The following is a 14745-nucleotide window of genomic DNA, read 5'->3' as shown; positions in this document are numbered from 1 at the left end:
TGAAGCTCGAGTGGCAAAACAAAGCCAACTGTGGGTAAATCCAGCATTACCCATACCCAGAAGTCGGTTATTGCTATTATACAATGACATTATTTAAGAAAAAAAAAATGACTTTTCTTAAATAATGGCATTGTATAATGCCTCCTTGCTGCCCTTCCGCAGCTGTCTGGTTGTCTGGTATTCTGCGGCAGTTCTGCTGTACTGTGCATGCGTATGCCTACGCAGTACATCAGAGCTGTGGGCAAAAGCAATGGAGAAAGCAAGATCTCCGTTGCTTTTTACTGTTTCGCTATGTTAAATGGGTTTAACATAGCGAGACAGCTTTAAAAAAAACAATGGAGAATCTCCGTTGCTTATTTTAAAGCTGTCTCGCTATGCTAAGCCCATTTAACATAGCGAGACAGGTTTTAAAAAAAAAAGCAACGGAGAAAGCAAGATCTCCGTTGCTTTTTACTGCTATGTTAAAGGAGTTTAACATAGCGAGACAGGTTTAAAAAAAGCAACGGAGATCTCCATTGCTTTTTTTAAACCTGTCTTGCTATGTTAAACTCCTTTAACATAGCGAGACAGTGCTTTAAAAAAGACTTATACTAATAGAAAAAGTCCGGGCAACCAGACCTTTTTCCATTAGTATAAGTCGATTTACAATGTGCACGCTGATTGGTCAGCGTGCACGTTTTGGAATATTAATTGGGGGTCATGGTATAATAAAAAATATACCACATTGTGTTTATCCTTAGAAATATAGCTTTAAATGAATGCCAAATTGATTCGCCCTTAGCTCATAGCGATCACTACATTTTCAAAACAGTTGTCATTCCAGTAGTACATTTTTTTTTCAAATAATCAAAAACAGATTTTTGAGATAGCTTATAGAAAAGCCAGCTTATACTTTAAAAATGTTCAGAGTGAAAACCTATTTGAAGTTATAGTGGTGAAAGAAATGTGGTGGAATTTATGGAGCGGAAACCTTCAGGCTCAAAAGGAAAAGGAAAGCATTTACATGTGGTAGGAAACATGCAAACCTGACAGGGAATAGTCAACAAACTAGACATCTCATAAAACTTAAAAACAGACTACTGAGGAATAAACATTTGGAAGAAACAAGATTGTAAACAGCAAAGATCAGCTAGACAGGAAGGCCAAGTGCCAAAAGTGATTAAAAAATAAACACTTTGAGGAAACCTTATTAAGAATATTAAAGGTAATAGAAAAGCCTTCATTAGCTAACATAGACAGGGTTGAGAGTGTCAGTAAGAAACAATATTATGCAGAATGAAAAATATATAAGGAAAAAAAATGATAAGGTTTCTCATCTTGAAAATGTTACATTTACAGAGAATGCTAAGGTACTAAGTGATGATTCTTTTTCTCCATTACTTTCTAATTATCTCCTGCTGAGAGCTCAGATCTCTGGTTCTAGTGTTAGCTGAAAAGTTTGCCTTACTGAGATATTTTACTGACTTTCTCTTCATTCTCTAACACACTCTGCCCTCCCCCACCCCCCCACCCTCCCCTACCAACACTTTATCCTACACTGCTATTACTCCTCCCATCTACCAATTTCCTATATCCTCTACCCACTTCTACTCTAACTTATCATCATCTTTCATCACCCCCCTAACTCCACTTTCCGACTCCCTCTATCTCATTAAAAAACCTATACCCACTTCTACTATAAAAACTCCTTCTGAAATTGAAGCCATTTGCTTCTCCCCAGGACTCCATTGAAAACGGGTTCATATTGGCCCAATGGACTATCCTGGTAAACCAACTGCAATAAATAAATAAAATAAATAAATATCGGAGGTCAAGGCCACCAGATCTCTAAAGGTGCATTAAAAGAAGCACAGATATCTCCTCAGAAGTCTACAACACACAAGAGTACAAGAAAAGGTTTTTAGCCTCTCCTGATAAATAAGGTTCTTAAGACCTAAGATTTCTTTATGAATCTCTGGGGCTTTTTGAGTTTGTTGAGATGTTGTGTGTGGTAAATAGTGAATAGAGCATTGTACTCTTTAATGGGTCTGATGAGTGATGAATAAAAGAATGCATTAACATCATTCAAACTAGACAAAGTAACTTTGGTTGCTAGTTGTGCTACATAGAAGATTCTACTGACAACCATTCCCTTGTGATGATCAAAGGAGAGGGAACTCCCGACCCAAGTGCTCAGATCCCTGACTACTTTTTTGTTTTGTAACAGTGTGCTATCTATACTGCACATTGTGGGTAACTTATGTTTTCTGTAGGAAACAATATTACACATTAAGCACATTTTCTGTACACTAAGTATTATCTAAGGTACTAGCTTTCTGAAGGTTAAGAATATCTGATGGTGTTTTAACAATCACACCCACTTTGCACTCATCTGCAAATATGGTTAACCAGAGGTCCGGGTTATATTTTGTGAGATCAGATAAGGAGATGTCAAACAGTACAGGACCCAGTATGTACCCAGGGGAATTTATTGGTTACCTTCTCACTATTTAATGAGGCACCTGCTAGCCAAACTACATGTTTTTTTGCCCTTCAGTCAATTTGCAGTCCATCTTATCACATCAAGATCTATGTTTAAGTATGATAGTTTTCTTACAATTCTGGCATGAGGCATGGTATTGAATGCTTTGGCCAGATCAAGATAAGATGCATGAACTGCATGACTACTGCCAACAGCTTAGGTATCCATGTAGAAGAAATTAACAAGGGTTAACAGGTATGACCTCCCTTTAACAAAGCCGTATTACTGGGGGGGGGGGGTCAGCATTATTGAGATTTTAATATCATAATTGAAGAGATGGGCTGCAACACATTCCATACTTTTATAGATCAGATTCATAAAGCTGACTGGTTTGGAATTCCCAGAGTGGGTGGATGGGCCACTGTTTTACAGCAGTATCAACACAGCAGTGTACAAGGATTCAGGTAATTAGCCTGTGACTAGGTTTAGGTTAATCAATTTAAGGAAAGCTTCAGTAAGAGTCTGTTTGATGATGTTTAATTAGCACCCAATCATGTTATCAAGACCCATGGAGGAAGTATTTGTCATTTTGGATAACACCTTAAGAACATATTCTTAGTAATAATAGGAATATAAGGGTGTCTGGGATGAGTGTTGTTGGAATAGGTGCTTTGTGGGGGAAGTCTGCAGATATCTTGTTTGATAGTATATTTGCTATGACATTTGCATCAGATTGTGTGTGTGTGTGTGTGTGTGTGTGTGTGTGTGTGTGTGTGTGTGTGTGTGTAAGGTCCATTAAGGAGACATTCATAAAGCTGACTGGTTTGGAATTCCAATGGGTGGATGTTTTGTTGTTTCAACACAACACACACAGCACAAGGATTCAGGGTAATTAGCCTGTGGACTAGTTTAGGTTTAATCAATTAAGGAAAGCAGAAGAGTCTGTTTGATTGATGTTTGATAAGGTTTAACAATCAATCAATCAAGACCCAGGAGGAAGTATTTGTCATAGAGGTGCTTTGTGGGGGAAGTCTGTAGATATTTTGTTTGATAGTATATTTGCTATGACATTTGCATCCGATTGTGTGTGTGTGTGTGCGTGTGTGTGTTTGTGTGTGTGTGTAAGGTCCATTAAGGAGACATTCAGAGCAAAGCTGAGTGTTATTCCTTAGATGACTAACACAGTTACAGCAAAGCTGAGTGTTATTCCTTAGATGACTAACACAGTTACAGCAAAGCCGAGTGTTATTCCTTAGATGACTAACAGTTACACAAAGCTGTGTGTTATTCTGTAGATGTCTAGCACAGCTAAAGAAGGATTCATAGTTATTCTTTGCTTTAGAACCTAATGTCTTTACACGAGTTGCTTTACTGTTCATTTCCTTGGTAATTTTTATACTTCCCTTGTTCTGAGGAGTTCTTTGCCTTAGTGTACAGTTTAAGGAGTTTTTCTACTGATATAAAATTTGTTTATGTCAGTTGACCACCAGGGAGGAGTTGTTTTTAAGTTTCTCACTTTACCTGATTCTAGTGGGGACTGCTAGATCTATGCATTTCTGTAAGTGGGTATAAATGACTGCCTAATTTGTAATTTCTTAAAATAACTACTTCATGTTTAGAAGATCTGTAAGGCTGCAAGTTGTAAGTTTTCCCAACAAGCTGTTTAGACACTTACTCTGACCATGGCAGTCTTGAACTCTTGCAGAACAGTAACATCCATATGATGAAAGTACTAACAGGAAACAGCATTCCTTTTCACTTTTGAATTAAAAACCCCAAACATTTAAAGTTATCAGAGTTTAAGTAGTTATGACTTCATCATAGGATGCAGCTATATTACCACACTGCTATGAATTACTCCTGGAGAGAACATTCACAGTTTTTATAGTCTATGAATACAGCAGAGGAGAAACATTTTATTGTGCAGTTTCTTGACTTTTTGACTTGGGATAAGTATAGCGGTGGGATTAAGCTGCCAGCATCAATGCAGCTACCTTTGCTTTCTTCAATGACTTGGAATAGCCAGTATATTTTACAGGTGGTTTGTGTCCTTTTAGCTTTATTATATGCTTAATAAGACTACAATTGATACAAATCTTTCTTATCTATTTCTAGAATGTTTTTGGCAATCAAAAGTTATTTTCAAACAAAAATGGAAATTATTTATCTGCCAATGATCCTCTAAATCAGAAACTAAATGGAAATCCAGACCAATAGGAAAGAACTGACACACCCGTAATAAATGTCAAAAGTATAAAAAAAAGAAATTATAAATATCTGAAAATCAGTCATAATCACAAAACATGCACAGCCGTCTAGGCTGCAAAAAAGGAATCAAATAGCAGTTTGTCAAATATGGGCTTTACAGCCTTAAGAAAAGTAGCTCATAATAATGCAAACTTCTCCTCAGTCTTTAACACGTGTATCAGTCATCATCATTATCTTCATCAACCCGCTTTTTCCCCATTTTCTTCACAGAGTCAGGGTGCTGTGTCTCCATCTCTATCTATTCATTGCTGTGCTCCTACCTTCCTAGACAGTCATGCCTGACTGTCACAGGTCTTATCTCACAAAATCAATCCAGCTCTTTGCTGGACAACTTTGTTTCCTCTTGCCTTCTTCCTGGTTAGCCAAAATCTTTTTCACCAGATGTTCTTCCGCTTTTCTGCACATGTGCCTGAACCACCATAGTCTGCTCTCTTTGACCTACTCTGCAATAAGAACTATTTGCTTCTGTTCTGAAGTCCTCATTTATTCATCTGGTCAACAGTGTTTATTCTACCACCTGTCTCAGGCCCCTTCATCTCCATCACTTACTTCTAGCTTCCTCAGCTACTCAGCTTTCACAGCCGAGGTTTCTGTACCATACAGTAGTACCAGTCACACTACTATTTTGTACACCTTATTCTTCAGATTAGCATTCTTCTGTCACATATTAACCCTGACACTCTGTGCCAGTTGGCTGCAGTTCCTCTGATTCCAGTTTTGACTTCCTCTTTCAGATATTTCTTCTCCTTGACCACCTTTCCCTGATACTTGAAGCTCTTAACCTTTTCCACTGTTTTCTCATCTTCTTTTGATTTACTTATTTGCTGCCATTACAACTGTCTTATCTATACTCATCTTTACACCATATTCCAAAGACATGCCTCCGGAGCTTTTCTTCCTGGGCCTCTGCTGAAAATGGACTCTGTCCTAGTCAGACTTTCCGTGTAAACAAATTTTAAATAAATACATAAATATGCATTTAGCTTTGCATTACATTCTCCTAATCTTTGTTGAAGTTTTTCTTCAGAGACTGCCTGTAATACCACATCGTCTACATACAGCGGTTTTTCTGATCTGTTCCATCCAACCTGTTTGCCAATGCAATCCATTACCAATATGAACAGTAGTGGGCTCAGAGCTGAACCTTGAACCACACTAACTCCCACTGCAAAGCTTTCTGTGAGTCTGAACAGACTTTGTACTTTTGTCATTGGGTCCTTGTACATAGCCTGCACTAATTCAAACAATCACAGAACTGTCACTGTCATATGGGACACTGTCATATGGTTTCTTCAAGTCTATGAATTCCCATTTGGACTTTCTCCTCATCTCTAACTTCTTCTCAGCTACCTGCCTTACTGCAAATTTTGGGTCGGTTGTGTTGCATCCTCATTTGAATCCAAGCTGTTCATCTCCTATCTTACTTATTACTAATCTGTGTTTTCATTTACCAAGCACCTTCATGCAGTGTGATAGGAATTTGATATCTGTGTATTGCCTACAGCTGGAATGTGTCCTTAGTTCTTGTACACTAAGACTAGAATGTATATTCTCTAGTCATCTGAGATATGCCATACTCTCCATAATACTGTGAGTACCCATTGGTCCAATTTCTCCCCTAACTCATCCAACATCTTCATCATATCTGCCATGACCTTATCTGAGCATGCTGCTTTCCCTCACTTAAGTTTCCTTAGTGCTGTTCTTACTTCTTCTATGGTGGGTTCCTCTTCTTCTTTCACTGTAGGCTGTGTCTGGGGAAGTACAGCTTCTGTGGGGTTTTCTTCATCCAGAAACTGCTCAAAGTGCTCCTTTTATCTATCTTTGATGTCTTGTGGACTGGTAAGTAGGTTAATGCTAGTATCCCTTATGATGGGCGTCTGCTATCTTCTTCATCTTTTAGTCTTTACCTTGGAACCAGTTAGATTTTCTTTGTACCATCTACTAAGTTACTTTTCAGAAGCTGGTAGAGTGTTTCTGATGCCTTGCTGTCTTAGCCTTTTTGTTAGCCAACCAGTATTCCATCTTAGCCTGGCCCATATTTTCTATCTCACTTTTTCCTGCACTCCTTCTTTATTTTGATGGCTTTCTGGACTTCTGTATTCTACCATTAGGTTTCCTTGTGTACCATATTCCTATTCCAGCTGTATTCCTGTTCTATATTCTTCACACATGCTGTTTTGAGGCACTGCTGTTCTTCTTTATCACACCTATTTCCTTCTTTATCAATACCAGAGCCCAAATTAATTAAAGTAACAATTTTAAAACCATGTCCCATGATTTCCTGTTGATACATGTACAGCCTTGTGTAAAGTCATCTTCTGATTCAGCTAATACTCTACAAAGGAATTATCCAGGAGGAAAGTATATGAAGTCAAGTTGAAAATCTGTGCTGTGCTAGTCAAGGAACTTCCATGCAATACTGAGTTCCACACCAAACCTCATACCTAAACTTGCTAACACCTGACATATATAAAAAAAAATGTAAAAATAATACAAAGTTAAAAATTACTTAAATTATCTCCTCTCACTCAAACTTGTAAGCTTCCAGATGCCAATTATAAAAACATCCATCAAAAACATGACCTTAATGCAAAAGCCACATGAAAACTAATAAAAATGAACAATAAATCCAGCTGATAAAATAAAAACAACAAAATAAAATAAAAATGTACCCCCAAACTAATAAAGAGTACTAAAATAATTAAATAAATATTTTATTTATTTTAATTTATTTACTTTATTTTACATTTGTTAACCGGGATATTCCGACTGGACATGAGTCTATTTACAGTGGAGGCCCGGGGAGAAAACTCCAAATTCTTATAGAGAAGAAATAAATGTACATTGTAGGTAATACTCTACATTATTTAAGATTAATAATAAACATATTTATGTACACCTTATTTTGCAGTACAGCTCAACAATCACATATTTAAAATACACATGTTTTTAGATCAGATTCCATTTATGATAAACAGGTTTCTGTAAATATAACAGAAAACAAGCAGATAGTGGTAAAAGATTACTTTACTAGAAGGAAGACAAGAGTTAACCCGAAAAAGGGAATTACATTTTATAGTGGGAGTTCCTGAGTTTGTGGCAGAACAATAGGAGACTGCATTAATCATTCCTGCAGTGGGAGTTACTGAGTTTGTAGCAGAATAGGAGACTGCATTAATCATTGCTGCAGTGGGAGTTACTGAGTTTGTAGCAGAGCAATAGGAGACTGCATTAATCATTGCTGCAGTGGGAGTTACTGAGTTTCATAGTAGAACATCAGGGGACTGCATCTACAATTCTGTTATGCAGTTACAGGACAGTGTCTTATGTGATGCATGGACATAACCAAGAGTTTAATAGGTGTGACTTATGAGAATTTTTGAACTGTACAGTTGAGGGAGCTGAGGTCAGAGAGGTGGACAGGATGTTCCAGTTTCTGGCAATGTTGTGGGAGAAAATAACTTTTCCTGTGGAGTTATTGGCTTTAGAGATACAGAGGAGAGATTTTTTCTGAGGAGCGGACAGGGCGATTTGTTGTATACTGGGTTAGGAGTTTGTTTAGGGATGGGGTTTTGTCAGAATGTCTTATTATATTGTAGGCTAGTATCAGTTGTTGATAGTTAATTAGTTGGGGGAGTTCTAACCATTTGAGTTCTTTTAGTGCCTGACAATGATGGGTTTTGTAGGTACAGTTGTTAGCAAATTTTGCAATTTTATTATAGCAGGACTCTAGTTGTACAAGATCCTGTTTTCTAGGGTTGGTAAGGATAGGTGCAGCATACATGAGTGTAGAAAGTAGGTGAGCTTGGGTGAGTGTGATGCATGCTTGATCAGATAGGAATTTCTTGAGTCTGTATAAGGTACCCATTTTTTATGGACTTTTTTGATTGTTAGTGATATATGGGTGTCAAATAGCAGTTTATTATCAATAGTTACTCCTAGTAGTTTGGTGTTGTCAGTAGGGAAGATGTTAATGCCATTACTGGACGTGATTGTAAAAGGGGATTGGGTGGTTTTAGTTTTATTAGGAGCAAATATGAGTAACTTGGTCTTGTTTGGATTGAGTATAAGTTGGATGTGGGTGATACAACTTTCTACTGATTTAAAGGATTCCTAGGTATGTTTTTGTAGAGTAGTGAGAGATGGCGCTGTGCAGATGAGAGTCGAGTCATCTGCATATTGTATTAGAGTGGCATGTTGGGAGGACCTGTGGAGGTTGTTGGTGAATATCGTGAAAAGTAGTGGACCCAGTATTGAACCTTGTGGGACTCCTACAGTGGTTGGGAGTAAAAGAGATAGGTTGTTTTGCCATTGTACAGACTGTTGTCTGTCTGTTAGGTAGCTTTTAAACCATGCTATGGTAGATGGAGCAAAGGATAGGGAGGTCAGTGAGTCTAGAAGTAAGGGGTGTGATACCATGTCAAATGTCTTATATAGGACTAAGAATATTGCTGAGATGTAGTTGTTGTTATTGCTGTATTGTTTAATTGTGTTTGTGAAAGAGAGGAGAGCAGAAGTGGTGCTGTGATGTTGGCTGAAACCGTGTTGTGTGGAAGAGAGGAGATTGTTAGTATTTAAGAATTGCATCACTTGAGAGTGAATGCATTTTTCCAAAATTTTAGCTAAGGGGGTTAGGATAGCTATGGGACAGTAGTTGGAAAAATCTTAAGAGTTTCCACCTTTATGAAGGGGGAGAATGTATGATACTTTCCATAACTGTGGGATGTAGGATTCTTAAATGGATCGATTTATAAGGATGGAAACAGGGTAAAATAGTGAATCAGCTGCTATTTTTAAGAAGTTGGCTGGTAGGTTGTCTGCAGCAAGGGTGGTAGGTTTAAGTTTTAATAGCAGTTTTTTGATTGTTGCGGTAGGGACAGGTGAGAGGGTAAGGATTGGGGTATTTTTGGGGGTTGGTTTGGGGTGGGTTGTTATTGGAGAGTTGTGTAGAGAGGGATAAGATGTTTTTTGTGAAGTGGTGGTTAAATTGGGAAGCAATATCTGCAGTGTTGTTGTTAGTGGTTGGAGTTGGTGTGGATGTTTTGCCTGGTTTAAGTAGTGAGTTGATGGCATGCCAGAATTTTGAGGGGTTTTTATTGTGTTTATTTTGAACATGAAGGAAGTAGTTTTGTTTATTGAGTAATGTTTGTTTTTTTGCTTGGTTTCTTAGTTTTTGGTAGTTTTGTTTGGATGAGTTAGTCTTTTCTCTTTTCCATGTTTTCCATGCTTTATCCCTGGCTTTTAGAAGGGCTTTTGTGTCCCTGCTTAGCCATGGTGCATAGTTTGTTTTTACTTTGATTCTTCTAATGGGTGCTATTGAGTTGAGAACATTGATGAAAGTGTTATTAAAGTATTCAACTGCTTGGTCTAAGTTTAATGTTAGTAGTGGGTCCCATTTACAATGTTTTAGGATATGGTTGAGATTCTCCCTGTTCGGATTACTTTCATCTCTAACTTGTCTAAAGATTATAGGGTTTGAGGGATTTGTGTGCCTTCACTGTAGGAATGTGGGAAGGTGGTCACTTAGGCTGTCTGAAAGACATCGGAGAAATATTTTTCTTTAGAGCAGTTAACTAGTGTCCAGTCTAGGATTGATTGCTTATTGGATTTTTTATTTATTCTAGTTGGTTCTTGAATGAGCTGTGCAAAGCCATAGAGGTTTATATGGTTTGTAGGGATATTGGAGTTGCAGGCTAATCAGCCTGTATTTAGATAACCTAATAGAACTGATTCCTCTGCAAGCTTATCTGAGGTCCATTGTAAGATTTCTTCTATGGTGGAGCACTTATTGCGTGGTGGGATATAGCAACAGATGATGTTAATTTTTTTGGTATCATTAATGAGAAGAGTTGAGATTAAGGTTTCGGCATTTTGAAATGAAGGAATTGAGTTATTGACGAGTTTTATGTTGAGAGTGTTTTTAAATAATATGGCTACACCTCCTCCCTTTCTACTTGCTCTATCATGCCTTAGTATGTTATAGCCTGGTGGGAGAATTTCCTCATTTTGTATATTGGGTTTTAACCAGGTTTCTGTAATTGTGACTATATATGGGGAGTAATGCTTTATAAATGCATGCAGATCAGGGAGTTTGTTATGCTTCGTATATTGATGTTAATGATAAGTAGGTCTGATTTATGTCTAGGTGGGAGTAAGGTATTGTTGGGTCCTGGGTTGGGGTGTATGTCTCCTAATGTGAGCAGTTGTTCAGCAAGTAGTAATATGTGTTTTATTTTATATGTTATTTTTATGTAGTATACACCTGATAATTTAGTGGTATTTGTTGTTGTTAATTGGAATTTATGTATGTGTAGCATCTGGCTGTCTTTGAAAAGTGTAGCACTAATGCGGAAAGATGTGTGTGTGTGTGTGTGTGTGTGTGTGTGTGTGTGTGTGTGTGTGTGTGTGTGTGTGTTATGGTGTATATGTTTGTGCTGTGGTAACTGCTATTTAGTGTAGATGAGGTATGGTGGCATGTTGTGAGGTTTGTTAGTATAGTGAGGGTGAGCAGAAGACAATTTAAGAAGAATTTCATTTTGTTTCCATTAAGGATAGTAGTTTGGTGAGGTGAAGGGCGGGAAAGGATGATTTGAGATAAATAAATAACAATAAGGAACCATAATAGAAGTAAAATGACTACCTTAGAAAATCTTATATCTCTGCATGATGAGATCCTATCATAAAAATAAAAATATAATATAACATAATATTGTTTTACTTAGAAAGTCCAAAACTGTAAGTTAAATACAGTAACCTTAAACAACCAACCAGTCCTACATAGTGAGGTCTGCTCACAAAATAAATATGAAGTTTTATGATGCTGTTCATGTAAAAAGTAATATGAAAATGCAAAATTCAACATGAGTATAAAATACAAGTGCTCCCCTAAAATAACAATAAATGTAAGAAAATGGAAAATTGGAATATGTGGGTCAGATGAGAGACATGTGTAATATCTTGCACTGCAAATGAGAAAAATAAGAAATATCCCCAACAGCAATTAGACCTACTAGGCAAGATATATACAAGATTACAGCAAAGAAAATATATTTTTACTATTTATTTATTTATTATAAATAAAATCACTTACCTGAGACAAGCCATGCAGAAAAAACATTAGAAATAGTGGAAACCACATCCTGTTTGGTGCTGACGTAGCAAAGACCGTCATAAATACCGATATCAAAACAGACATAATAAACATAAATCCACCATACAGTATGCCCCACGATAACCTAAGACAGTTCAGAAACATATGCATTAGTGGTAGAAATCATCATTATTACTTAGATTTCTGTCTCTTAATCATCCAGTTAATATCATTAAAATATCAAAATAGTAAAATCACAATCAAATTCATAATAAAACTTAAACTTAGACCCATAACAATCAAGTTTCTATACTGCTCAAATTATATGTAAGAAAAATTGTATAATTATATTGCAAAAGTCATATTTATTAGAACAAATGCTGCTAAAATTTATTTAAGCAGGTGACATCATTGTCTTATATTATAATGGACTGTGAATGTATCAAATTAGCATTTACTGCGGAAGTCAAAATGTCTAAAGCGTCAGAGAACAAGAAAGACAGAGCCTCTGCAAAAATCCACAAATCCTCTTTACACATAATAAAGAGTCACCAGACTATAGTACGTAGATCACCTACTACTACTAATTCCACAACAACAACTAGAAATATTCTAGTAATAGGTGACTCTGTTGTCAGGTACAGTGACTCTATATGTACAAGGCTGGATAAGGAAATAGCTGTAGTTAGTTGCCTCTCCAGCACAAGGCTTTGTTATGTTATGAGAGTTCAGTAGTCCTGCATACCATGGAAATATGATTACAATCTTGTGGCAGCCCATATAGGTGTACTTGACTTGAAGCACTCATCCATGCGACTTATGCAGAGAGACATGCCGGATCTAACTGTTCAATATTTCAAATGCAAGCAAGACCCTGGCTCTGAGTGGAATCCCACCTTAATTCAGAAAGATGCTTAAATACAAAGAAAAGATAATTGGCTTCACCATTTGACTACATACAGTAGTTGGTGTTATTCACTGAATTTAAGGATTTCAAATGTGCAGACCTACCCAAATTCTAAGATGAACTCTCAAAATGTACTTGCAATATCACCAGTTCCAATGCAGCCTCAGGTGATAGCAACAGAGTTATATATAGATGTATTGCTGTCTCTACAAGAAATAAATATAATGGGGAAAAAAGTGTGAATAAGCTTTATAGCAAGAGAAAAGCCCCTTTTGGTATGTACCTCACAAGACATCTACAACAACTGGAAAGGCTGTAGAAATACCTCGCAAATAGGATTACTAGCCTCAAAAAGATGCCCTACGCAGACCGTTTAAAAAAACTCCAGCTTTACTTCATCGCATATTGCCTACTCAGAGGCGATTTCTGCTAACATACAAAGCTATGTCAAACCCAGAGCTGTTGGACATGCTCCACTTAAAGAAATCCCAATTCCTCTGAGCTACAGGCTCTAGGGACCTAAACCTTGTCACCACAATAAACAGAACATGCTGGAGGGATAGATTCCTGTCCCAGAGACTTCCCATACTCTGGAACAAACTACCTATCTACATCAAACAAAGCTCCTCATTAACATTCTTCAAGAAAAATCTTGATGATTGGATGGGAAATAGGAAATTCACCCTGGGGATCACCTGTGTGGATCTGCTCGACAGGGGCACAGGAAAACAATTTTCTTGGGTGGTGAAAGCCAGGGCATCTTTTTGGCTAGGCTTGTATAAGCCCTAGGGCCGATAGTCTAGTACCTACCTATGAACCTATGAAAAAAAATTCTAAAATCATTATTATAATTCCAGATTGTTACATATCAAAAACTGTGTTAAAAAGACTAGCAAAGGATTAAAGCATAAAATCAAGAAGTCAAAAACTAGACACAAACTAAAAATGACATTCGAAGCCAAGAATAGCTATAAATTCTTCCTTAGTTACATCATAAAATTAAGACATAGCACCCAGAAGTGTATTGAACTGATGCATAATGGCCCCAATCAGTCTGAACCAAGACATTTAACTACTATGTTAGCAGGTAGAGGGTGTCAATTTCACCATGGAAACAGTTATAGAAGCTTCACAAAAGCTAAAATCTATCACATCCACTAAGAACATAAAGAACACATCCTAACTGTGCTGCCTAAAGCCAAAAGTAATTCTGCCATGGGCCAGATAATTTAAGTGGATACTAATAAATAGCACCAAAAAGGGCTGGATACAACCCCTATTGAACTTGTTTAACCTAAGCTAAGCCAAATAATTCACCCCAGAAACATGGAGACCTGTTGTTGTAATGTCCCTCCACAAGGACCCTAGAAATTACAAGCCCTCTAGCCTGACTAGACTAATCTGCAAGGCTAAGGACTGTATCATAGCTGATATTTAAAACGTCATTCAGCCTGACCCCGAGAAGTTTAGTTTTGCAAAGGGTAGATCACTTGTACTAAATTTAGTAAACTTCTTTAAGAAGGTCACAGAGACAGGCAATAGTTAGTGGTTATTCTGTTCATACAGCTTGCCTGGATCTGGCCAATGCATCTGATACTATAGCTATGTATAGCATTATTGTAAATGACTTAAGAGCTCTAAATTTTGATCCTTCCTTGCTAAGTTAGATAGCTAATTGTCCAAAGGACAGTACCCACATTTTTAAAGTTGCAGACATCTCCTCAGAATGTAAAAGGTTAACCAGTGGTGTACCTCAGAGCTCAGTCATGGGACATCCTACTTTTTAAATATACTTTGGTGACTTCAAACTATAAACTAAAATCTATAGTACAATAATTTTGCTGAGAACTGTAAGATGAGTGTTATTGTCAAACAACTTTCTGAGACAAATTAATTACAGCAGCAGCTGACCTACACCAACCACCGGTAAATAGAAAATAGTCTAAAAATTAAATATAAAAAAGTGTAGTATCTCCCTATTTGAAAAATAAATTTGCCCCTCAGTATATAGCATGG

General features: G+C 37.1%; 1 protein-coding gene across 1 annotated transcript in view; it reads right to left on the bottom strand.

The window, feature by feature from the left end:
* The window catches only part of LOC122814124 (cholesterol transporter ABCA5-like), a 951316-nt gene that overhangs the window by 254491 nt on the left and 682080 nt on the right, over positions 1-14745 (bottom strand). The window contains exon 7 of the mRNA XM_044086739.1: positions 11823-11967. Within this exon, the coding sequence (XP_043942674.1) occupies positions 11823-11967 (145 nt within the window). The remainder of the gene's footprint in view (positions 1-11822; positions 11968-14745) is intronic.

The sequence above is a fragment of the Protopterus annectens genome, chromosome 10.part0 (assembly GCF_019279795.1).
Source record: "Protopterus annectens isolate FY-2018-M chromosome 10.part0, PAN1.0, whole genome shotgun sequence".
NCBI lineage: Eukaryota > Metazoa > Chordata > Ceratodontiformes > Protopteridae > Protopterus > Protopterus annectens.
This window is presented reverse-complemented; position numbering and strand designations above follow the sequence as displayed.